At 39.7% G+C, this 25,198-nt stretch overlaps 1 protein-coding gene and 1 long non-coding RNA gene across 26 annotated transcripts in view; one reads left to right on the forward strand and one right to left on the reverse strand.

Annotated features, from left to right (window-relative positions):
• The window catches only part of RIMS2 (regulating synaptic membrane exocytosis 2), a 782,248-nt gene extending 761,139 nt beyond the window's left edge, over positions 1 to 21,109 (forward strand). For 23 of the 24 annotated variants that reach the window (XM_065585993.1, XM_065585982.1, XM_065585999.1 and 20 more), the window contains 5 exons: positions 12,893 to 13,034; positions 14,476 to 14,588; positions 15,613 to 15,714; positions 16,711 to 16,850; positions 18,189 to 21,109. In XM_065585993.1, the coding sequence (XP_065442065.1) occupies positions 12,893 to 13,034; positions 14,476 to 14,588; positions 15,613 to 15,714; positions 16,711 to 16,850; positions 18,189 to 18,407 (716 nt within the window). In that variant the 3' untranslated portion in view covers positions 18,408 to 21,109. Of the gene's footprint in view, positions 1 to 3,178; positions 3,466 to 12,892; positions 13,035 to 14,475; positions 14,589 to 15,612; positions 15,715 to 16,710; positions 16,851 to 18,188 lie in introns of those variants that run through there. The other variant, XM_005306015.4, reaches the window with a different exon arrangement.
• The window catches only part of LOC135981784 (uncharacterized), a 49,766-nt gene continuing 35,043 nt past the window's right edge, over positions 10,476 to 25,198 (reverse strand). The window contains exons 3-5 of one of the 2 annotated variants that reach the window (XR_010598945.1): positions 19,759 to 19,871; positions 15,139 to 15,178; positions 10,476 to 10,986 (exon numbers count right to left, since the gene is read on the reverse strand). This is a non-coding gene — a long non-coding RNA (uncharacterized LOC135981784). Of the gene's footprint in view, positions 10,987 to 12,064; positions 12,203 to 15,138; positions 15,179 to 19,758; positions 19,872 to 25,198 lie in introns of those variants that run through there. The other variant, XR_010598946.1, reaches the window with a different exon arrangement.

Genomic DNA, 25,198 nt, shown 5'->3' on the forward strand with positions numbered 1-25,198 from the left:
CTCTGTGTCCCTGTCATATTTCTTTTCATTTTTATGCAACAGTTTTTATGGAAATCAGTGATAGTTCAACTGAAGTGTAACTAAGATTTACTGTTTTTACATTCTATATCCCAAAAGGACTCTTTAGTGAAAACTAAAATAAATCAAACCATGGGCAATTCTGTTCAGAATTTTGCAGTACTTGCACATATCAAATATTTTATTTTTAGTGCACTTTAGTTTATATTAATAGGCAGAATGATCTGCAAACACAAAGGCCATTTTACATCTCTGCTTCAACCATGTATTTGAAGACCGGTGTAAAGGTGTAGAAAACTTGACCCACAAGCCTTTTAGCCATTGATTTCAATACTGTATTTTACAGTTTATTTTTGTATTTTAGGACAGATTTAAATTTTAGAGTGAGCTGCAAACAAAAAATGTTGACTTGCATTCCATCCTTAGCTTGAAACAAAGTTTATCTGCAGTTTGCAAGTAACTGAATATAATGCAGAATAGTCCAAGGTGGAGAGTATTAACTAGAGAGAATTCTGTTGCTGGTAGCTCTGACGAATCCATTATTTGGGTAAATTAGACATGTTATCCCAATTATATAGAAAGAACCAATAATGGTGCACAATCTGTTACTTTGCTGTTCCCCCTCCCATCCCCCTCCCCCCCCCCCCCGTGGAATTTAGCCCTTAAATGTTATTGATGATTTTATAATAGAAACTAATATATATGGCTCCATTACACAGCTCTGGAAGTGAAAAGGGGCTTTGAAGTGGCATAAATTACATTTACACCCACTTTAAAGCCCCTTTATGCTGCCCCAGTGGTGTACAAGGGGTGGGAGAAGGAGGTGTCTAAGCATAAATGACAAACAGGCTCAAGTAGGTTTATCATTGACAAGGAATATGCATAATTTAAAATGTACTGCATGGAATATCTGGGGTGGGTTTTTTTTGTTCTAATAAAAATATAGTGATACACAGCCTTGTGAAATATAAGGAAAATGATATAATATGAGTGGCTGAATATCAATGCAGCATGTGATATTACAGACAAAATTTGCCACAGGGTATGTCTTCACTGCAATGTAAGCACAGGGTTAGTAAAATTCAAGTTAGCAGACCCTGGGTTTCTTAACTTAGGGTTGAGGATCTACACTCATTTGTAACCCCAGGTTAGGAATTGCTGAACCCTGGGTCCCAACCTGGCGCTCCAACATTGCATTATGTGGGCCTGAGTCCAACCACTCATACAGGCAAGTCGCATCTTAGGCACATTTAACATGCACAAATTCAGCTTTGCGCGGTCGGCAAAAACGGGGGGGAAAAAGAAAAACAATATAAAAACTGCATCTGTAATGCGGGCGATTCTGCCCGCCATTGAACTCAATGAGTGTTTCACTATACGCGGTTTTCCCTTTACGCACTAACCGCGGAACGGAACCCCCGCGTAAGATGAGACTTGCCTGTATTCCAGGCTTCCTAGTGCTCTCCCAAAATGCGGCTGCTCTAGACCTTTGTTCATGGCACAGTGTGGAAAAACTTGACTGTCCAGAGGACAAAGAAAGTCAGCCTGTGGGACTGTGGAATACTTTTGGCAGACTTCCAAAGCGTGAGTGCAGTGGGGCTGCGTCTACATTGCAAAGCAACAGGGCTTGAACCCTGGGCTTCGGCTTGAGTCAGGTGCAGATCCTCCACCTCTGTGGGATCCTGGGACCAAGCCCTGGGTTAGTGCGATTAGTGTGTAGACAGAAGTTAGGCTTGAGCCTGATTTCGAACCCTGGGCTTACATTACAGGGTAGGCATACCCATAGCCTCATTTTAACATTCAGTTGTGGACATTTTAATGTCGTTTTTTTCTTGTTTAGTTGCTCACGGAAGAAGAGCAAGGTTTTCTCCATTTATTTGGCTCTTTCTCTTTTTTTATTTGGTCATATCTAACATATAGCTTAATAGGAATACTAGATTATAATGATTTGGAAATAAAAAAATGTGATGCACACTGTAAAAATAGCTAGTGGCACATGATTACAAATACACAAGAATCACTTTTTATGAGTATAGAGGGATCACATGTTCCATCTAAAAGTGATTCTTTACCATAGTGGAAGAATAATAATATTGACCGTTTATAACTTCTTATTATCTAGGCATGAATATTCCTTTCAAGAGACCAACTCAATCAAAATTTGCTCCAATGACCTGATCCTATAAGCATCTTGCATGAACATCAGTTAGGCATTTTGCATTCAGACCCTACATAATAATAATTTATTATTGAGGAGTTAATACATAACCTTAAAAACAGTTAATGTTTCATTTACTGGGCATTATATATATGGATATAAAATAGCCAGTCAGAAAGCTCCACTTGTATGAGTTCTAAAGCAGTTTTGTTGACTTGATGCCTCTTTTGCATTGTGGCAGATTGTTGTAGAATAATTTATTAAATACAGTGAAAGTTTTACAATACTGTAGTAAATAGCCCTTTTTTACCATAGCCAGTGCTTTGGGTTGTTTTGTGCTTAATATCCAAGTACTACATATTCTATTAATAAAACTAACAGATTGCACCACCAAGGAGACATTCTATATGTTCTGATACCATTTAACAAAGTTGGGGTGATAGAAAAGTGTAGACTAACAACCAACTATGAAGTCCACGCCATGAATGCTGAAGACACATGAGCAGAGGCAGTAGTGCTGCTCCTTAGGAGCCCCCTATCGAAAAAGTAAAGTAGACGGACAAATGTGATAAAAGAAAACCTTGACACCAGCTGCTCTCTCTAGCACTGTCTCCTCTCTGAGCCTGCGGCCCTTTTCCCGCTGCTTCAACTTCTGGATTTGGGGGACTCACTCGCTAGCTCACCTATTAACAGAGAGAGGAGTCGACAGAGAGTTTGCTGAGCGCTTTGCGCGCGCCAGCAGAGCCGGGGCTGGCTGTTCTCCTGCCTTCACGCCGAGCAGTCGGTATTGACTGCGAGCTGCGAGCTGCACATGACATGGCTTTGGCTCCGACCCTCAGCAGCAGTCCTGGAGGCAGGGCTCGCTGACGGCTAGTTCCCGGGCTCGGCTGGACGCCGCCGCCGCTCGCTCTCCCCTGAGCCAGCAGCAGAGCCGCTGAGGGCAGAGAAGAGCTGGGTCTAGCGCCAAGCCCGGGAACGCGGTCGCCTGCTGACTGGCGGGGCCGGCCGCTCCCTGTGCGCCCGCCGAGCCCCGTAGCCCGGGGAAAGGGGCCGCCTGCCCCCTCCCCGCTGCCGAGGCTCCGGCGGCACCTGCTGCCAGGCTGCGCAAGCCGCCAAGACGCCTCGCTTCTTGTACCGCGCCAAAGGCAGGATGGGCCGGCAGGGGCCGCGCGCGGGGCGCAGCGTGCAGAGGTCCCCGAGCCGGAGCAGCCTCTCCGCCTCCTTCGAGGCGCTCGCCGTCTACTTCCCCTGCATGAGCTCCCTGGAGGAGGAGGAGGAGGACGATGGCGGTGAGGAGCCGGGCGCGGGGCAGGCTGGCGGCGGGGTGGGGATGCCCCGGGCGGTTTAGCTAACTCCAAGGAGCTGTACGTGGGACTCGCCGGGGCGGGGGATGCCTTGAACCCTGGGGTGGCAGCCAGAGCTGCGGGGGCCACGGGGCAGGAGCGAGCTCAGACAGCGCGCAGCCCCCCGAGGGCCGGGAGCTCCGCTCTGGGCTGCCGGCTGGGGAGCGCGGTGCCATGCCCCGTGCTGGCCGGGGAGCGCTGCGCCGATGGTGGGCTTGTCCCTGTAACCCTCAAGCAAAGCAAGGGGGGGAAAGTGTCACGTTTGCTGTTTAAAGCGGTGGTTGGATTCTTATAGGATGATGTGGCGACTAACGTGCAAAACCAGCTCAGTGCTTAACTGTCGAGCTTCGTTTTTCCCCATTTAGATGAGGATAGTGCTGAGGTCCTCGACGGTAGATTGTTTCCCGTTTTTAAATGGCTTCCTGTTTACATTTTGAACGCCCCACGTATATATAATTGAATCTGTTGCGTGTATTATAAATAATAATACGCTCGGAATTCTTTGTGTTAAGAGTGTAATTAGTGACACGCTGCTTTGTAAATCAGAACTGAGCTGTAATTTAGAAGAAGCCTTTTACATGGGCAATGAAACCATTAAGAGTAATTTTGACATTAGATCATTTGCTAAGTATTATTTATACAGGAAAGTGTTCCTGGGTTTTTCGGTTTTATTTTCTTTAGTAAACTGTCTGGAGAGTAGTAAATACACTCTTCTAAGACTTTGTTGGCAAGATTGAGCTTGCCAACAGTTCTTACTCTGTAGTTAACACACCAATTCCAAAACAGTTACAGTCCGTTTTGAATAATTAAATACTGTCCCTATTTAACACTTCCTTAGTCATTCATTTTATGGATGTAGGCAAAAGACCTAGTTTTAGAGCCAGATCCTGTAAATCCTGGCTCATGTAAATAATCTCTGTTCATGAAAGTAGCCCCACTCAATTCAGTAGGGCTATTAGCATAAATATGATTTACTTATGTGAGTTACAGGATCAGACCCTTATGTGAAAAATACTGGAAATATATTTTCCCAAATAACAGTAGTAAATTAATTCAACTCAGATTTGACTGTAGTTAAAATAGATAATTCTAATGGAAAATTAGGAAAACTGAGCTACCTAATTAACACCTAAAGAACCTGAAAAACCAAATTTTATCTTTTTATCATTTACCGTTTGGAGTGTACTCATAGAAAATATATGTACTTACGCATAATACCAAATTCTTGCTAGGCTACAAATGATTTTTCTTGAGCTCATGTTTTGAAAATTGAAAAAGAAAACAGAAAAAAATAAATGGGCATTTTCATAATTTTACAGGTAGAACTATTTTAAATTTAATTGGCATTTATCACAAGGAATTTAAGGTTTATGTCTTCAGAAATAGTAATTAAAATATGCTCCAAAAATTTCTTGTTAAAAACATGCTGTTTTTAAAGCAATTAAATTACCATCAATTATGCTGAATGTATTTAGATTTTCTTTTAAAAGAACATCTCTGTACATTTCAAAACAGTTGTTCTTCCATTTTCTAGCATGGGTTACAATTATTATATGTATCCTGTCTCATCAACATGGTATTGGTGCACCTAGTTATTTTATTTTGGCCTACTTACTTTGTTTCTCTAGATAAATAATTACTATTCGGTAGGTGCCTTTGTATGTTAAAAACTGATGATTGGTATTTTAATGAAATTTCAACCACCTTAAAGAACTTTTCCAGTGAATGGATAGTAAGTCGGTAGAGGAACAACTAGAATATCTAATTAAAAATGAATTGGCATATATACAATCCTTCCTTTACTCTTTGTAATATCAGTTTGTATATTTTCCCATCCTGGTTGTTTTTGACTCTCTATCAGAACAAACAAAAAAAAAGATGTATGTACACTTTTCAGTGTTTTGTTAACCTCTAATAACTGACCATATTCTGAGTTCAACCATATATGACAATGATTCTCATGTAATTTAAATGAAAACATTGAAATATGTTTCCCACATAATTTGTGTGAATTTGGGTTTCTGCTGCCTGATATTTTGGATACACATGAGGTTATAAAGGGAATGAAAAGGCATGGAAGTCAAATTCATCTCTCAAACACACTGAGTGAATCTGTGAAAATAAACATTAGATGTATTTGATGGGCTCTAAGTAGCCTCCGCACACAGATCAGGATCTGCCATATTCTGAAACATTTTATATCATTACTTTCATATGTTGTCAGATCCCATAAGTAGGTGTGGTTTGATCCAAAGTGAGCAGTATACACAAACAACTTCTCCCCTCCATGATCTTTGTATGCAGTCATCTGAAAAGGCAGATCCCAAACTCATTTCATGAGTAAACTGTTCCAGCCCTGAGGTGGAATAACTGCTGCATGTGGTGCGTAGGCAAAAGATAGATGTCTCACCATATGAGCTTTTACAAAAAATTTCAGCTAAATCAGACATACTAGTACAAATGGAAAATCTGTCTTTCGGGACATTTGTGTGGATTTGTAAAACTGACTGGAGGACCTTTGGTCCATAAAGCATTGAATTGAATACACATATATGTATATTTTTACATCTGGAAAGATACAATGTGGATAATAATCTTCATTTTAGAAGTGATCAAACTGTAAGTCAATCAAATTTATTAATAAGAGTTAAGCTACAATTTTTAATACCATGTTTGAGAGAACATAGCCCAATGGAAATTGATTTAGGTCCTGACTCCCCACTACATCCAAGTTATGCTCAAATATAGTGGAGAAGGATGGACACAGGGAGCTCCCTGATTCAGAATCACCTGACCTTCAGTGCAAGTTAGGTCCTGCCCATAGGCAGCCTTAGCTTATGTCACAGAGAATTTATGACAGTGGACAATTGGGTGTAACAAAGCTTGCTCTACTTCACCACATCTCCCCCTCAGCCTGTCTGCAAGAATGCCCCCAGGAGGTGGCAGTTGGGCATAGAAGGCAGAGGTAACTCAGAGTTCCCCTGCATAGGAAGAATTCTCCACTGGCAATCTTCAGCCACTTTAAGACTACTGTGAGCCACTTAGCAGACTGGAAAAGCTAGCCCTTAGTCAATTTATGACATAAATTGTATTGCTGAGATATAATGATTGTAACAATCATGAATAAGAGATAAGAAATTGAGCAACTTTTCCAGTATACAGAGTGCTTTATGTTTCCTAGTTGCCTCTATGTTGAAGCATCTGTGTGGACATTGAAGTTTCAGCCAGTTATTTATTCTGAATAACATTTTATTTCATTATTATTTTTATCTATGGTATGTATAGTAAAAAACATTATTAAGAAGCTAATTCTAAATTAGACAGCCAGAGAGAACTGTATGGTGGACACACACACATCAATAGCCATCTATATGGTATTACAGCAAAGCCTGAGTCACATATAGATGCTATCAAAGGAATTTTTTTTAGCATTACTGTGTCATATTAACTGACAGTTAAAGTTTAGCCCCTACTGAAAGAAGTGTTTGATATTTGGAACAAAATTAAATCAAATTTAGCATGGGGAAAGGTTTGGGTGACAATCTCCACCTGTCTAATCCAGCCACTTTTAAATATGAAATCCTGGCCCCATTGAAATGAATGGGAATTTTGACACTGACGTCATAGAACTCAGGAATTCACCCTGTGACTTGAGTTTGTGACTTTTTAGATGGCCACACTGCCACAGTCTGAGATTGTTCCATGATGTAAAAATGGTGAGTTTGAGTTTGCTAAGCTTTTTCTGGGCTCTGGCAGAAGGAAGGCCTGATTTTCACTACCACAAGTAGCTACACACCACAGTGTGGACACAGCCTAATTTTCACTGCAGTGTGTAACTTCACATATCTTACATGCCAGCAATGCCGCCATCAGTCTAAACAAGGCCTAAGTCAGGCACTGATAGTATGTGTGCTTCCATATCATAGAAATGTTACCTGACCTAGATAGAAAGCCAGCCCTCACCAACAACTGAAACATCTTCTAAATACCACTGAGATACACACAATGTTTGGGTAGGATTTGATCCTTCTCCCTATAGGGACATGTTCATTGGTATACTCCAGCTACGTTTTGCTATTTCATTAACCCAGGCCTGGTCTACACCGAACACTTAGATTGATCTAATTACATTGCTAAGGGCTGTGAACTAGTTAAGCCGACCTAAGCCCCGGTAGAGATACTGCTAGCTCAAAGGAAGAATTCATTCATGGGGTGGATTAACTACAGCAACAGAAAAACACCTTCTACCACTGTAGCATGTCTATGCTATTGCGCTCCAGCAGAACAGCTGCAGCACCATAAATGTGCTGCAGTAGTGTCTGTAGTGTAGACAAGCCCCCACTTTAACTGGCTGAGCAGACCAGGTTTCGATTGTCAAAATGTGGCATAGGAGCTGGAGTGCACCAGTGAATCTAGCCTGGTTAGGAAAAAAGCATTCTAACATAGCGAAAAGAGATTATTCTGATTAGAGGCTGCTCCCCATTTGCCCCCCAGAAGCCCTCCCCTGGCCTTTTCATCCTACACCCCTTTGGACTGGGGACCTCCTCCCTTGCAAACTTTCCCAGAGGACCCAGGCATCTCCCTGCCTCCCCCCGCCCCCGCATGCCAGACTCCCAGTCACAGTATAAGGGATTCAGCTTGGGGTTTGTTTTTTCATAAAAACACCCCACCTCAGTCCCTTGCACTTGTTCATAAAAACACCCCACCCAGCCCCTTCCACTCTGAACTCCCAGCTTTTTGCTGTTTGGCTTTTTTCATACAAACCTTTACTTCCTCTTCTAAATGGTATTGTGATATTGGTGTATGATGTTAAACAGCAGCTTGGCAAAGCTGCCTAGAAGATGCACTGAATCAGCAAAGCTCTCGGTTGCCCTGGAATTAGCCCCTCCATGGTCAGCGTCACCTGCTTTTACAGCTGTTCTGGCAGAGCTGGAGGTGATTTCAGGCAGCTTGTACGTCTGTCCTCACCCCCAAGAGGACTTAACAAACTACACTCAGATACCGTGGTGATGAGTGCGACATAGATGTCTAGATCATCTTTAAAAAATGCTGAAACAACTTGAGCAAAATTAAAAATGTGACTGAAACATAACTTGCATATTCTGGGACCCAAGTCTACCAGGAAAACCAAGGGAGAAAATTAGAAAAGATCTGCTGACAGGCTGACATTTATTAGACCTATTAGAGTCAGAGCCTAACGCAACCTGAATATTTGACTGAAGTGACTGGATAGAGCTTTAAAACTGTATTCCTCTTTTGACTTCGTTGGATGTTTCCCATATAGTCAAAATAGTAAAACTCCATGGCACCATTGCTTCAGCTGGAGTTACAAATGTGTAGCCGGAACTGTTTGAAAACACCTGCAGTCCCCACTATATTGTGAAACTTGCACTATATCTAGGAGAGTGTTTGGGACTAAACCTTGGCAGCAGGGGTCTGTTTAAATAATGTTCTTTGTGCTGCCTGGGGTCGTATAGATATTCATCTGTTATATCTCACCTGCAAAAATAGGCTTTAGGCCTGTGTCTAATTTGTGTAATGTCATCCAACTATTTGGCAAGATTTTTCTCATTAAGTCCTAACAGAGCGTGGTGAGTTATTTAAACACTCTCTACATTGCTCAAAAATGTTACACAGATCCTGGTGATAATGTGTATAATGGTCCTTTGCAACTCTAACAATAAACAAAAGTTGAGTAGAGATTGGTTTTACTATGATTATTGCATGTTTCAAATGTATACTTTTCTAATATAAGTAATAGTAATAAAAGTGCAATAAAAATAATTTTTAAAAAGGCAGGATTTCTCCTAAATATGTACAACATTTACAATTTACAGAAGTGTATTCTACCCAGGACACTACAGAATTCCTGATAACATTAATGAGCACATGAAGAGAGTATACCACCTAAAATTATATGAATGCATTTAATAGCATAAGCCAGAAATGCAATGATCTTAGTAGTTTTAACATAGACTATCTCTGAAGATGATCAGCTTTTGACCTCTCTAACTAGCAAAATTAAAGTCTGGGAGTTGAATGGTTTGAGTGATGGGGATATATATCTACTTCTCTAATCCTCATATAGACTATATAAAATAAGAGTTTTATTCAACAAAATTACTTGCTCTGTTTTTTTTAGGGATTTTAATAGTTTGGAGTGGGCTTGATTCACCACTGCTTTGTACTTTGTGTAGTCTGTGCAGACACAGTTCAAGGTGGGTGTAAAATGGTGCCATTCTAATATGGCAGCATTTTATACTCACTCTGCAGACGTGTAGATGACTATGCAAAGTACAAGGCAGTTGTGAATCAGGCCCATGGTGCATGAGGTTTGAGAACATTACTCTGATTCTGGAAAATAGCCAGGGAGAGTTGCTGTGAGGAGTTGTGCTGTCTGTTCATATCCTATTATCAGGAATTGTACATTTGTAAAGAAAAGTAGATTAGGATAATTTAATAAGCCTACATTTGCCATCTACTTATTTTTCTGTCCTAACAGAAATAACCCACTTCTTGGGTTCCAGTGCATGAACCACTCAATGCTGTAACAATATCAATAAAGTTAGCTATAGCTAGGTTAAAGTGTTTAGGAGTTAATTAAAGACAAAAGATCAGAAGTTATGATTATATTTAGTGTGTTTTGTATATTCCCAAATCAGCAGCTGTACTGGAATTTACTTTGCAGAGTGATGAATTAAGGTTTACTCCTTGTAGCTTTGGGCAAAAATTTCCGAAAGTGTTCCATCATAAGTATTGTGGGTCTATCCTTGTTACATTTTGGCCAAATAAGCAACTAAAGATTTAGCACAAATTACTTTTTTTGGGTAGTAGTATATATTTGTTCCTTAATGTCAAATACTTTTTCTGTACAACTATAAAACTTCATTCTTGGTTTATTCACTATTCCACTTAGATTTTCTTAGATAAATGATGATCACGTGAAATATGAATTGCAACTATTATGGGTTTTATATTTGTTGTATCTTACAATGAGTCACTTAACAACAATAATGGTGAAAATAGTAAGGTTTGAATTATCAAAGTAACAAGGGGCAAGACAGAGAGATATATTCTTCTTATGGGTGCACAGACATAACTGTCACTAATATCAATGCAAATACAAGTGAGTACAGAGAGGAAAAGAGAAAAGGAAGTGGCTCAGAAATACCCAGAAAAAATAAAGGTGTGGTGTTGTGCAGTTAAGAAGACAGACAGTCTCTTTTGAGACCATAAGACAACTCTAAATTGACTTCTGTTGAGCGATTACTAATGATTCCTCATACAACTTTATTTCAACCCCAATCAAGGGCTGGGGATGATGAGGGTGTTTAAAGTTATTCCAGATTAGGAACCTATACACACACATAAAGGTTTAGGTTAGTTTTGGACTGGTAACTTCCATGCATCAGCAATGTTCCTTCTTCCACTCAGCCATCCCTCTGACCTCTCATCTGAACTGAGTCACTTGTTTCAGATAAAATGGATATGGGAAAAGAAGAATATTTTAAAATGAGAAACCACAATAGCCACACTCAGAACAGCTGGTGAAATAGGTGCACATGTGCTGAGCCTTGAGCAGCTGTTGCTCTGATGATTCTTTTGCCTCTTCCATAATTTCACAGTAAATCAAGTTGCAACATATGTGTTCATTCTTAACGTAAGTTTTGTTGAAGAGTCAAAGCAAATAGATTTAGAATTGTCACTCTTCCTTACATGATTAACAACAGTTAACGACAAGACCAAAAGACCATTCTGAAGGTGTATTATAGTGACCTTGTAGAATCATGCACAGTGGAAGTGTTCTATCATGTTTGCATTAGAGAGTATAACAACACTGAATTGGGAATGATCAGTACTTGAATATAAACTGAACAAAAACTAACACTGAATGGGGCTAAGAACGCATGTCTCTTAATGTGAAGAGTATGCGGTTTCCGATATTGTGAACCTTTTATATGGTCTCCACTGTAATGCAGTGTACAGTAGATAGATGCCTGTTTGGCCATGTAGCTGTGTAAGAATATTCTTTTGTTCCTGACATAGTAACTGGATTTTAGATCAATTCTGGACCAATGTTGGAAGTTGGCTGTCAACTTCCATTAGTTTAATCTAAATAATAAAACCAGTAGACACTTGGAACAGTACAAGCAGATATAAATGAAATTGTCACCCTTTGCCCTTCATTTTTCAGATCTAATACAAAGCTCTTAGTTCTTGTATTTATGTTTATTGATATTGATGGATGTAATTAGTTTTGATGTAGCAAAAACTGATTTTGCTTTATTGGATGCTAAATTCATGAGTGGCCAAAATTTTGCAGCAAAGTTAATCGTCCTATTATTCATCATATCACTGTAGTGATTAAAAGTAAAAGCCTTGGGCAGTATACAGGCTGAAGTCAGCTATTTATCCATAGAACAGGGCCAAGCAACTGGAATTCAAGCTTCCCTACACCATTCGCTGGAATTAGAGATACCATAGCAGCTCAGACATGACTTGGAATGACCACCTCTAGTCATGAAAGAGGGAAGTTTAGTCTCTATGCCGCTTCAGTACTTAGCTTTTTTGTCAAGGCTATCAACAAGTGTGGCACCTGGAGAATAGATCATAATCCCTAATGTCAAATCACTACACCCAAATTCTACTTTATTCATTTTTTCTTCTTTGTCTGTTTCAGTATCTAAAATTAAAATAGAACATATGTAAGCACTGATGTCTCCATTTAGGTATAGAGATAGAATTTCCATATTATTGTGCATAAAACTAAGCACAAGCTGAATTTCTTCTGCAATACATAGATAAAGCTAACTAACTAAAAATAACAGGAAAGGAAAAGGAAAGATCTGAAATAGGGATCGTATTTTGTTGTTCACCTTCCTCAATAATAGATATCTATAACTTCATTTAGCAAATGATGACCAAATGTTTTTTAACCTGAATCAGACCATTTCTGAAATAGTGTAGGTTTTAATTTAATAGTAACATTTCAACAGAATCGCTGGAGAAGAGTGCATTTATCAAAGGACAAAATATTTTTAACTACACTCAATTGTGTATGTAATAAATCTAATTACCTTTGTGAGTTGAATATATTTCAAGGGTTTTTATGTTCTCGTTCTCTCAATGCTGTCATAAAAAACCAGCAACTCATAGAACCAATATATTTTAAAAGATCTACAATATCACAGTCTGCTGATTGTTGTGTCAAAGTGTCTGTTGCTCAAATATATGTGCACAGTATTTTTAATACATATTTGTATATTCCTACTTTGGCATCCTTCTATAATGTGTATTGTCTATATTATTGCCCTCAAAGTAAATCTATTTATTATAGTGAGATACCACTAAGTGTTCTGGTCTGTTTTTACAGAAGCCGGTGGTAAGAAGCTGCGGAGCACTGTCCAAAGAAGCACAGAGACTGGGCTGGCTGTGGAAATGAGAAACTGGATGACACGTCAGGCCAGCCGGGAATCTACAGATGGCAGCATGAATAGCTACAGTTCTGAGGGAAAGTGAGTAAGATTGACTGGTTATGATATTCTTGTCTTATGTTTCTCCACTAAACTAGTCCTATAAAAAAACAGGAGCTGAATCCTAAAGTCCATACTCAGGGCAGAACTCCCATTTAAATCAATTTTCTTGAGGGAAGTTTTCCGAGTAAAAACAATGTCTAAAATGTTCTTCTATGATCTGTATATGGAGGGATCGCCTACTGCCTATGTTGCAGTTGTTAGTGTCACTTTGCAGCACCATCACTAAGACCTGCAGAGAGTTCTCAGTGGGTCTAGGATCTGAGTGTATAGGTTGGGAGGAATACAGATGCGTGTACTAAGTGCATCGTACCTCTTGTAACCTGGTGGAGAATCTGCCATCAGGAGTCTTTCTACTCTGTGAAACCTACTTCAGGCAGAGGAAGCTCTAGCACATCTTCCATGATCCACAAATTCTATAATCGGAACCTACTTCTTTTTCCAAATACCCCTGCCTATACTGACACAACCTGTTAGAAAGTCGTCAAGGTGACCCTTTGTGTGTTTTTGCATGGGCAAGAGTAAAGATTTGGCCCTATGTTTTTAACTTCCTACACTTTGCTTTTTCAAGAGGGCCCAAGTTAAATAATTCTTTAAATAAAATCTGCACAAATAGTTTACACAAATGTCTCACAAAGTATGGTTTATACGAATGTGGTATACTCTACCCGGCAATATACTCTACAGAGCTTGGTGTATCAAAGTACATAATTTTTATGTGGCTAGAGCCATGAAAATAATTTGTAATGAATAATTAATTTGACCTGTTTTTCCTCTTTTTTCTGATCATAAATCATCCACAGAAAGATTGTGTCAAAAGTATTAGTTATTAACTAGATAATTTCTGTGACTAATTTTTGGTCTGTAGTTGTTCACAGGCAAATTTTAGTATATGAAATTTGAGTTCTTTTGTTTAATTATATAAGCCTTATGGTGCATTTCTGTTTCCTGATTAGATAAGAAGAGTTTTCAGGTGCAAATACACATGCATGTTATTCTGAAAATTGTTTCCATGAATATTTGTATGCTCAATTAAAGTTCACTATTTCACCAAACATTTCTGCCATTACTGGCATTCATTTGCTTGAGTATTTGTAGAAAGCAAATACAGTCAAAATGAGTTCACTTAAAAATGTAAACAAATATTTGCCAAAAACTTTACTTCAATGCGACTGCTCGTGTGCTTCAGGTTAAATATGTGCTTAAGTAGCTTGTGGAATCCAGGCCCTTATTAATAGCACAGGAATTAACAATATCTTTGATGTAACAAAAAAGGAACAAGATGGAGAAGTGTCATAATGGAGGAGAGAACATGAGAATTAGATCATCCTAATCAACTGTGTACTGGAGCCTGAGTTGCCATTGGTTGAGGTTGTTAAAAAGAGCTTGCAAATGGTAATTTAAACTGTTCTGTTTCCTTTAGTCTGATTTTCCCAGGTGTGCGGTTGGCCTCTGACAGCCAGTTCAGTGATTTTCTAGATGGACTTGGCCCTGCCCAGCTAGTAGGACGCCAAACGCTGGCAACACCATCTATGGGTAAGAATTCATATCTTGCAGTTTCAGCATAATCTTTGGTTTCAGAGTAGCAGCCATGTTAGTCTGTATCCGCAAAAAGAACAGAAGTACTTGTGGCACCTTAGAGACTAACCAATTTATTAGAGCATAAGCTTTCGGATAATATATGCATCCGAAGAATTGGGCTGTAGCCCACGAAAGCTTATGCTCTAATAAATTTGTTAGTCTCTAAGGTGCCACAAGTACTCCTGTAGTTTTAGCGTAATCTTTGTGATCTAGTAATTAAAGAACCATAATAGGAATCATGAGAGCTGAGTTTTAGTTCTGGCCATGCCATGGACTTGTTGTGTGATCTTGAACAAGTCACCAATGGCCAAATTTTCAAAAGTGTCTTCTAACTATCGCGACCTCATCTTCAGATGAAATTGGTTATTGTTGTTGATGCTCAACAGCTCTGAAATCAGGACCTAGGTGACTAAAGTTGCTTATTAAAATATTCAGACACTCAAAACTAGAGTAATCTCTCTGTACCTAAGTTTCCGATCTGTAAAATGGGGATAATATTACTTACCCACTGGTATGAGCAGCTGGAGATTGTCAAGTGAAAAGTGCTGTTTAAATACAAAAATTTGTAGTTATTGTTCATATAATCTTTAAATGTACAAACATCTTTTGATGCATATTTTTTTAAACTAGAAGCATGATGGAAATAGTTTGCAACAGCTTTACAAATGTATTTTAATGGCTCTTTTAGTGACTCTTAGCTCACTGAAGTGTATGTAAAGGGGAAAAGAAATTTAATTTAGATTAGGGGAGAGAAACCAAGATGAGAATATTATCTGTAGTGGGTTTTGTACTGTACAGGACCTCAAATAGCAGTGGGAAAAAATCTTTAAAAAGTATCTATTATAGTTAATTCCTTATTGACTTTGTTGGTGTTATGTGAAAGAAAGAAGATGTCATACATTAATTCCATAACATGTCACTAGTTTATATATGATTGGATGCTCTTGAATTGCAATGTCTCAAAATTTTCCTTTCACAGGTGATATCCAGGTTGGAATGATGGACAAAAAAGGACAGTTGGAGGTAGAAATAATACGAGCCCGTGGCCTTGTTGTAAAACCAGGTTCAAAGACACTGCCAGGTAAGAAAAGAAGAACCTATTTATGTGAATAGGAATACCTTGCTAACACACTAAGTTCTGTCTACAGAAAAATTTCTGAGGCTTCACTGTTCAAGTGAGTGAAATCTATTAACAAGTAGCTAATAGCAGTGGGTTATAGCATTCGTTGTACATTGCAAAGTAAAAATGTACTAACCTGGTATGAAAACATACATGTACGTATAAAGATTTCATTTCAACCCCAACGTCAGGAGAAAATGTTAACAGCAAATGTCTTTGGTGATGCTGTGCTCTGGGCTCCCTTTAAAGGACTACAGCTATTTTAATAACAGCAAGTGCCTCCTTGGCTATAGGGAAGGGAAAGGAAGCATGTGTTGAAGATGTGACATAAGTAATTTAAGGGAGAGGAGGAAGTTAACAAAATGCTTGGAATAGATACATAACTTAGAAAGCAGACAGATACCTGATGTTTCTTTTCTTTTCTTTTTACAATATATTGTCCTACTATGTTAGTATACAGTGAGGAATAAGGGGACAATACAGTGACATGTTTAGCATGTTTTCTTCTGTCAAAATAGAAATCAGTTTAGAATCTTTCTCTCCACAGCTTTTTGTCTTGCAGATTATTTGAAAGCATAAACTACTTGAGGCTTGTTCCAAAGCCCATTGAAGTCTGTGTCCTTTACTTACTTAATGGGCTTTGGATCAGTTTTGTGGCACATACTGTTCATTGAAGAAATGTTTGATTTTTTTCAGTTAAAAAACTGAATTGATGCATAAAGTAGACAGTACCAAAAGAGAGAGACATACAGAGAAGGTTTGAATTCTGATAGACATGAATATGTTACATAAGGATAAAGGTTCATAGTTACTGAATACTGTATTCAAGCACTTGTTTAATTAAGGTATTTATCTACTAAATGACAGGACTCAGCGAATGGCGATAGAACATTGCAGCTAGTTTGCAAAATCTGGATTAGCCTTTCACTTACTCTTCTTCATTTCTTCCCCTCTAAGCACCATATGTAAAGGTGTATCTATTAGAAAATGGAGCCTGCATAGCCAAAAAGAAAACAAAGGTAGCAAGAAAAACGCTTGAACCTCTTTATCAGCAACTTTTGTCATTTGAAGACAGTCCCCAAGGAAAAGTTTTACAGGTAATTTACATCAGTATTCTTGTCTATCTGAAAATGTTTCACTTGTATAATTCTCACTGAATGAGCCCAAGACTTCCTTCCACGCCTCGTTCTACAAGTCCTGTTATTTCAAAGCCTTGCTGAGCAGATGGCTACCATAGCAATGACTTTTGCTCTATTGATGGTTAGTCAGTAAGAGGTGCTGCATGAACATTGATCAGGACACACAGGCAAATGAGAACAGGCATAGGGATGGATTTAATTGTAAGGCCACAACTTTATTAAACTTTAATACCCAGGTGGGGTGTTATCTGCCCCATCTCCCTGTACTAGGCCTTTAACTGGGTCCAGTGTGGGGTTTACAGGGCTCCTATCAGATATTCCTTAACACAGGGTAGACTTTCCACTGCTTACCCCTATGATTCAGCTCACTTTGCTGAATCATCTCACCCTCCCCTCTTGTAAAGGGGACAGAAGGTACCAAAAAGGGACCTTGGTCTGTAAAGTCTTCCGGTCTCCCCTTTTCCCGTAGGTCTGAGATCCACCAACAAAATCCTCGTTCTCTGATTTCTGGTCATTGGCCCTTTTGGCCTTTTATCTGCACTGTACAGTGGTTGCAAGTTGTGATGAACTAAACATTCATGCAAATTTCTAACTCCTGTTCCTGTGTAACCTGTGTCTCCATGATGCTACGAGGAAAGTGAAAAAACCTAATAAGCCTCAGCCAGTTTGACACAGACAGGGGAAAAAATCCTTCCTGACCTCTTATATAGTTCCATGGCATCCTAGAAACACAGTTCCTATATTATATAACTACTGGGAGGGCAGGTGGGCTCAGCTAAAATGGAGCAAGAGGCTCAAGAAACCCTGCACCCTTGTTGAGATTAATGATTGTGGGGAGCAAGGAGCCAGTCTACTCCCATCTCCCTCTGGCTGGGCAGTAGGTGGTGGAGTGCTCAGGGAGAGGAGGGGTCTAGCTCTCGGTATATTCCCCCTTCCATTCCAAAGCTGTCCAGCACTTTGTGGATTCAGCCACCCATTAAACTGTGTGTGTGGCATTAGTACAAGCATATTTTGGATGTATTTGGATGATAAACGGTCTCCATTTCACACTGGGTCTCAATCTTTTAGTTCTTATTTAACATGATTACATAAGTTTACAGCCCAGAGGACTTCTATGGCTGCACCACTATAGCAGAACCAGGGCTAGACCATGCCAAAAGTCCAACAGACCATCTTTCTTTAGGTTTGTTGTTTGTGAATAGGTAACTGGTTACATCTGAAGAATTGGTTGCATCAGATCACAGCTTTCATATTGGTTGCTGAAACATCTCTATCTTTTGTTTCCTTTACCAACAGATAATTGTTTGGGGAGACTATGGACGTATGGATCACAAATCTTTTATGGGAGTGGCACAGATACTTTTAGATGAACTGGACTTGTCAAATATGGTGATTGGATGGTTCAAACTTTTCCCCCCTTCCTCCTTAGTAGATCCAACTTTGGCTCCTCTGACTAGAAGAGCTTCCCAGTCATCTCTTGAAAGTTCAACAGGACCTTCTTATGCTCGTTCATAGCAGCTGTGAAACTGTTGTCATAGCAACCAGCGTTACAAAAAAAAAATTACAGGTCGCAAACCCTGGTAACACTGCATGCTTAATGTTGTGTCTTCTGAGCCTGTTTCTAGGGCTACCAAGCGATCCTGTGTTCTCAGAGGAAGTTGCACACATTGTGCACTAAGGAAGGCCCTCAGGTGAAAGAGTGGAGCTGTAAAGAACTAACAGGTTTGGAGTTCAGTGACACTTAAATTTTGGTCCAATCTGAAGCCATGGATTAAACTAAAAGAATCAATGTGTTTCATGCAACAAAAGTCCTTTTCAATGGCATATCTATTTTGTTGCTCCCTTTTAACTGCCCCCCCCCCTCCCCAAGCCTGGTTATGCCACAGAAATGGAGCTACACCCCTCCCCCATGAAGCCATGTTACAAGTGAGTGGAATAGTAGATGTCAGAAGAACAACAGAAGAATGTAAGACCATCGAAAAAGAAAAGTCAGCTGTCATATGAAACAAAGACCAGAGAAAACTCTTCGTACTAGAATGTTTTAAAAGTTATAGTGGCAGGCTTCATAAATCCAGCTATCGCTACAGTGAAACCCCAGATATGATGGACTCTCTGAAAAATAAAATTCTTTGGATATACTGTACTGTATGAAATTAAAGAAACTTTTTTGCATGGACACAGATTTAGCTGAACACTTAAATTATTTTCTTGGGGCTGCAACTTGCAAAAAAAGAATAAATCAGCCATTTTCAACAATTTATATTATTTTTAAAAGTAAATTTCACTAGTGCATGGTTTTAAAGGGGAGAGAATGCAACAGGGTGATACAACGACACCATGTTTATCATTCTTTAAACCAATCATGATCTGTGTTTTTGCAGACATATATTAAAAATAAAAGATGATAATTTCTAGCTAATATTTAAAATTCTGTTTATGTGACAAGAAATAAGTGTAATATATTAAATTTATTTAAATGTAAAAGGTACAAGCCTTGTAAAGTTCAAGATTATGTGCAAATTGTACACTTCTTCCTCCTTTCTCTCTCTTCTGAATCTTCCTTTGACTCTTTTTCCCCCTCTTATTTTCCAGGATGATCCATTATATCCTAAAACTGCTACCTTTTGACTTATTACTTTCTTATGCCCCATATTTGGTTCAGGGTTGCAGATTGTTTTGCATTTCTGAATTCTTGGACAAAAATATTGTTTAAGAGCTTACTTTTTTCAAGCATGTTGAAAAGGATTTTGCAACATGGCTTGGGAGTTCATTAAAGTAATTCAGCATGTATTTGATAAAGAAGATATTTGAACTTTTTGCAATTAATTGTACAGTGCATGGTAACTTATTTTCATTTTTTTCTCACCTTCAAATTAAATTCTGCAGCAAAATACTGGAATCATGTGGCCATTGTAAGATGTCTTCAATAAATTTGTTTTCAGCACCAGCATCATTCATTCAAGGGTTGAACTATAATTTCTTGAAGGTTTTGGAGAGAGAAAAAAAATGAACCAAATGTTTGATTTTTAGGAACTAAATTTCAGCGGTTTCATTTGCACTGAGCCAAACAAATTGCTACATATTTGGAGTCATGATAACCAACAAAGGTTATTAATTCTTCATAATTCTTCTTCTGTAAAGTTCAGTTTTTCATGTTCTATATTTGTGATGGCAACAATGTAATTAGTGAACATCGGTCTGCCATAAAAATGTCACTTTGATTTGTAATTGCCTTAAAGAAAGTAGAACAGTTATTTGACACCATCACCACAAGCCTAATGCAAAGTCAACAGATTATAAAATACCTGTCTCCATGTAGTAGGCATTTACTACCATTGGGTGGTGCTGCAAGTCTAGATTGCTCATTCATTTCTCATATTTAAAGGGAAGGTAACTGGCTAATATTTAATGATAAACTTTCTCTCTTTTTCTGGGTCTTTATATGCCTTTAATACATAATTATTGTTTAATGGTGAAAACTTGCAATAATTTTAGAAATACACATTGCATTTAACTTTAAATTAAGGCCATGCACACAGAATTATTCTGATTTTCTTTGAAAAGCTATTAATGGTGCCCATCAGAAAACTGTCCATGTTTCATAAAAGTAACAACAGTATCACTTTATATGCCTTTTCCTTTATGTGGTGTAATATGATACACATCAAGACTGTGTCTTGTCATTCTGAGATTATATGATGGAGGAATGTTAAGTTAATGAACAGACCGGTAAAACTATGTTTATTGAAATAATTTAGACACCTGTGTATCAGCAACAAATAAATGCTAAAGACATACAGTCTACAATATCCCCCAGAATTAAAAAAAAGTACAAAACTGTTTTCCTAATACTATCAGATGCAGTCACACATTCTTTTATGCATATTCCTCTATAAATTATTTCTAATTTTGAAAAGGAGGACATGACCATATGGAAGGATTGTACATACTTGCATTATGCAGTATTTATTTTAAAATTTAATGTAATTTTTTTTTAATTTTCGCACATCTGCAACTCTACTTATGATTTAGTCATGTAAATAGCACTATTCCAGTGATCACTGCTGTCTTGTACATAGTACGTTTTAAAAGTTAAAGGGAATTATAGTTGGGGAAAAAAGGGCAGATTAGGCCTGTAATGAACACCAACTAATGTAAATCAAATTCATTCTGGTGATGGTATTTAACACTTTAAATAAAACATTTTCTTTACAGAATTGGTACGTGATGCTTTGTTTCTTTCCTAAGTGGAATGACTTGCACCGGTCTTTAAAAGAAGTTGTGATCTTCATACAGCATCACACAGGAAAACAAAAGAATAATGTAGCTTTTATTTTCAGAACAACAATGATGTAAATGAAATACTATTCTTAATACTGCAGCAATACGGCAGCGCTCTTATTGCCAGAAATAGAGGTTTTCTTCAGTCATTGTACTGTAATATTACACTGTCAAAAATTAAACTTCTAAGGACAACATTCTGCTCCACCCCTAAATGCAGGAGAAAACCAGCCCAGTTTTGCAGCATGGGATGAGGCAACACAGCCCCCACACACCCTCTGTGCCACATCACAGGCTCTGAGGGCATGGCTACACTTGCAGATGTAGAGCGCTGTGAGTTAAATCAGCCCTCGGAGAGTGCAGTAGGGAAAGCCGTGTGTCCACACTGTCAGATTCAAGCGCACTGGCGTGGCCACATTAGCAGCTCTTGCAACGCCACAGAGAGCAGTGCATTGTGATAGCTATCCCAGCATGCAAGTGGCTGCAATGTGCTTTTCAAATGGGGTGGGGTGGGGTGGGGTGGGGTGTGACAGGGAGTGTGTTGTGTGTATGTGGAGGGAGAGAGAGTGGGTTTTGGGAGGCTGAGAGCATGTCAGCATGCTGTCTTGTAAGTTTAGACAGCAGCAGACCCCTCTCCCCCCCCCCCCAGCCTCTCTCTCATATACACTCACAGCAGCAACATTCCACACTAATGGTTGCTTTGTCCCGGAGCAGATAAGCATGCCGGCTGTCAGAAACGGAGCTTTGAAAGGGGATATCCGCATTCCTACAGCCGAGTTCAAAACAATGACAAGAGTGGCCACGTCACTTAAGGGGATTATGGGACATTTCTGGAGGCCAATCAAAGTGCAGTAATGCAACACCTCGTTCACACTGATGCCGGGGCGTTTCAGCCGAGGCGCAGCAAGCGCTATGTTTCTTGTGGAGGTGTTACCAGAAGCATTCCAGCTGCAGAGTCCAGGCACTCTAAGTGCCTTGCCAGTGTGGACGCGTCATGAGTTAGGGCGCCTGGAGCTGCTTTAATGCACTCTAACTTGCAATTAGCCCAACCCTGAGTGGCAGTGTGCAGCAGTTTGAGAAATGGGAGGAGAGTGTTGCCAGTGCTTCCTTAGCTATTTAGAGCTATTGGCCAAAATCCTCTGAAAAGGAGAAGCATAGAGTTGAGCTGGACAGTACTGCAGTCCTGAGCCTGCAGAAGCAACACTGGAGCAGCACTGAGTGTGGTCTGGCTGGGGAGGGGAAGTCTCTTCCTGGATCCCTTTTCAGAACCACAGTACAAAGGCTGTTTGTTCAGGCTTTGGCCAAAATCTGCTACTTTTCACTAATGAATGACTAAAGGGAGTCATTTTAGACTCAACATAGCAGTAAAGCATCTATCCAGCTTTCAGGTCATGAATGCCTAGCAAAGATTGTTTAGTAGGAACTGAATGATGTTGCACTTTACTGGGCACTACACTATGTAGGTATAAATACCAATGAAAGCTTTATGAATTTACACATTAGTTTCCAGGCTACATCTCTTGAAGTGTGAGCATTACATTCAGAATATATGTTGTTATCCCGGAGGGTGCTGGAAGCTGCCAGCAAGTGTGTGTGATTTATGGGCAATCACAGACCTTGCTGAAGCTGATGCGTGTGCTTGCCGCCCTTCATTCTGGCTAAAGGGAAAAAAAGCAATTAAGCTCCTTTATTAAGTAAGAAGGCTGAAATAATAGAAGCCCAAATCAGAGGCTACATGGAAGGCCTGAGCAAGGACTAGCTCGCGCATAAGAGGGGTTTCCCTGGGGACTGATTGCAATGCAGGGGGTTACGGCATTCCTTGGCTCACAGCTGTGTGTGTCTGTATCAGAAGCAGAATGCTAGGAAAAAGCAAGAGAAACACTGGTGAACGTGGCCCGGAGAGGAAGCCAGGAGAGAGTGCTTTTGGGCAGAGTGCTGGTGGGAAAGTCAGGCTTGGATTTGTGAGCGAATAAACTGCCTCCTGTTGTTTGTGCCTACGTTTTCAGGGAAACAGGAACTTATATGCATTCTTTTTAAATAAGCAGGACTGCACCATAGAACCACTTGACTGGCTTCAATTTCTCCACCTAACAGAAACAATTGCAAGGCCCTGAATATCGCCTAACCACTCAGACCAAAAGAGGCAACAATATGGAGCCACTTGTCTACATGCTGCATGGTCACAGGATTTGATTTTTTGGGGGGTGTCTATTGGCTTGCTCTTTTCCTCAGTGGCCTTTCCCCTTCCCCTTCCCCTCCTCCATCTTACCATTAATTTCAAACAAAACAAAACCATATATCACCATCCTAATCCTAATAATCTAGCTAATGGGGTTGGCATGTGACGCTCTCTTACAAATACTGGGCCACCTGCCATGTGCGCTGCATAGTTAGGTTGTGTGCAAAGCACTTTGCAGATGGACAGTGCAATGTAAATGCTATGTCACATTAGTTATTCTATTACAAGTATATGTACTACAGGTTTTCAAAGAATTTAAAAATTAAATCAGAGAAGCATGCCTTAAATGCATTCTTATAACAATCAGGACAATTAACTAGCATGAAAATGCTAAAGAATAGTACATCCCCCTGTGGACCAATGGAGCCCTACCATCGTCACCAAATCAGTCACAGAGTTGTTCACAATTGTATACTTTAAAATTAAGTTAAAATGCATTTTACAGAAGATAAATCATGTAACAGTGAAAGAGAATGAAGTTTAAATTGGCATAAAAGTAAGGAAAGCTTTAGATTTCCTAGCTTCCTTGGGAATTTCTGCAAATTCAGTTAACCACATAACTAGATACCAAGCACACACAAAAATCTCAGCGTGCTCATCCAATTGTGACCATCTTCCATGGCGTTTCCTTAGTGAGGATTTATAAACAGGCCTTCTTTAGGGGGAGATGGCTAAGGAAGGAAGAAGGTGCATATATTTTGCCATGCAAGCGATATCCCGCATTTAGTAACTATTAATAGAGTAAAGGAGCCATGATCCTGTCAGCAATTGCCTACATAGTTTAAACATCCTTCAGCTGAAGAAGGCGTATCTGAACTGCCTGCATCATTATTAACTTTGGCAACAACCAACTAGTAACCGATTGACTGAGGAGATAAGGGCCGGTGGCAATGCTACCATTGGGAATCACTGAACCACTGCCCCTCTCCCTCAATCCAGCCACAAACAGAAAAGGAAAGTAAAGCATGATAAAGTAAATGTACCTTCACTCAGCTCCATTAATTTACCCATGTAGAGTTTGCCGATGAAAGCTCTGTGCAAGTCAGTTGTGTCCTTATGTGTATTTAGCATTTTACTAAGTTACAAAGACACCATTGGACTTTAGGGAGGGCACCTGCAGCACTGTAAAAAGCCCTGTAACTGTAACAGAGGACTAAGGAGGGACAGTCAGAAGTGCCTGTCCTTAATAACAGCATCTGCAACTAAAGTTGGGTTATAGTGTTTGACTTAAAATTTCCTTAGCACTGCTACTGGTGATGTGCTGAGGATGAAATGGGTAGATGAAGGAGCCAGTGATACTAGGTTCAGCGTTACCCATTAGGATGACTCGCCAAGGAGGGTTAAACTTGGGGATGGCAGAAGCAGATTAATCTAAACGTCTTTTGGCAAATGCACAGGCACTTGCATGGACTGGAAGAAATGATTCATTCAAATGCTGCTTCTTCTTCTTCAACACTTAGCCAGCCAGTTGGCTGTAGCGATCGTTCACCATTTGTTGCATTCCTGAGCAACAGCAAAGGCTTACCGGCCTGAGAGTCCAACACTGGAACAGACTTGACGAACCCATGTAATGGGGAGGAGGGGGGGAGGTCTGCCTCTGGGTCGCCTCCACCCCTCAGTTGGTGGAATTTTATCCAGGATGTTACAAGCCACCCGGATAATAGCGTTTGCTGGAACATCTTGTGGCATCCTTGCGACATGTCTGAAAAGTGTAAGGCACCACCTGTGGACAATGGCCCCAGTAGTCTGCAAACCCGAATGACCATAAACATCTGCATTACAGATG

This window comes from Chrysemys picta, chromosome 2 (assembly GCF_011386835.1).
Source record: "Chrysemys picta bellii isolate R12L10 chromosome 2, ASM1138683v2, whole genome shotgun sequence".
NCBI classification, from domain to species: Eukaryota; Metazoa; Chordata; order Testudines; family Emydidae; genus Chrysemys; species Chrysemys picta.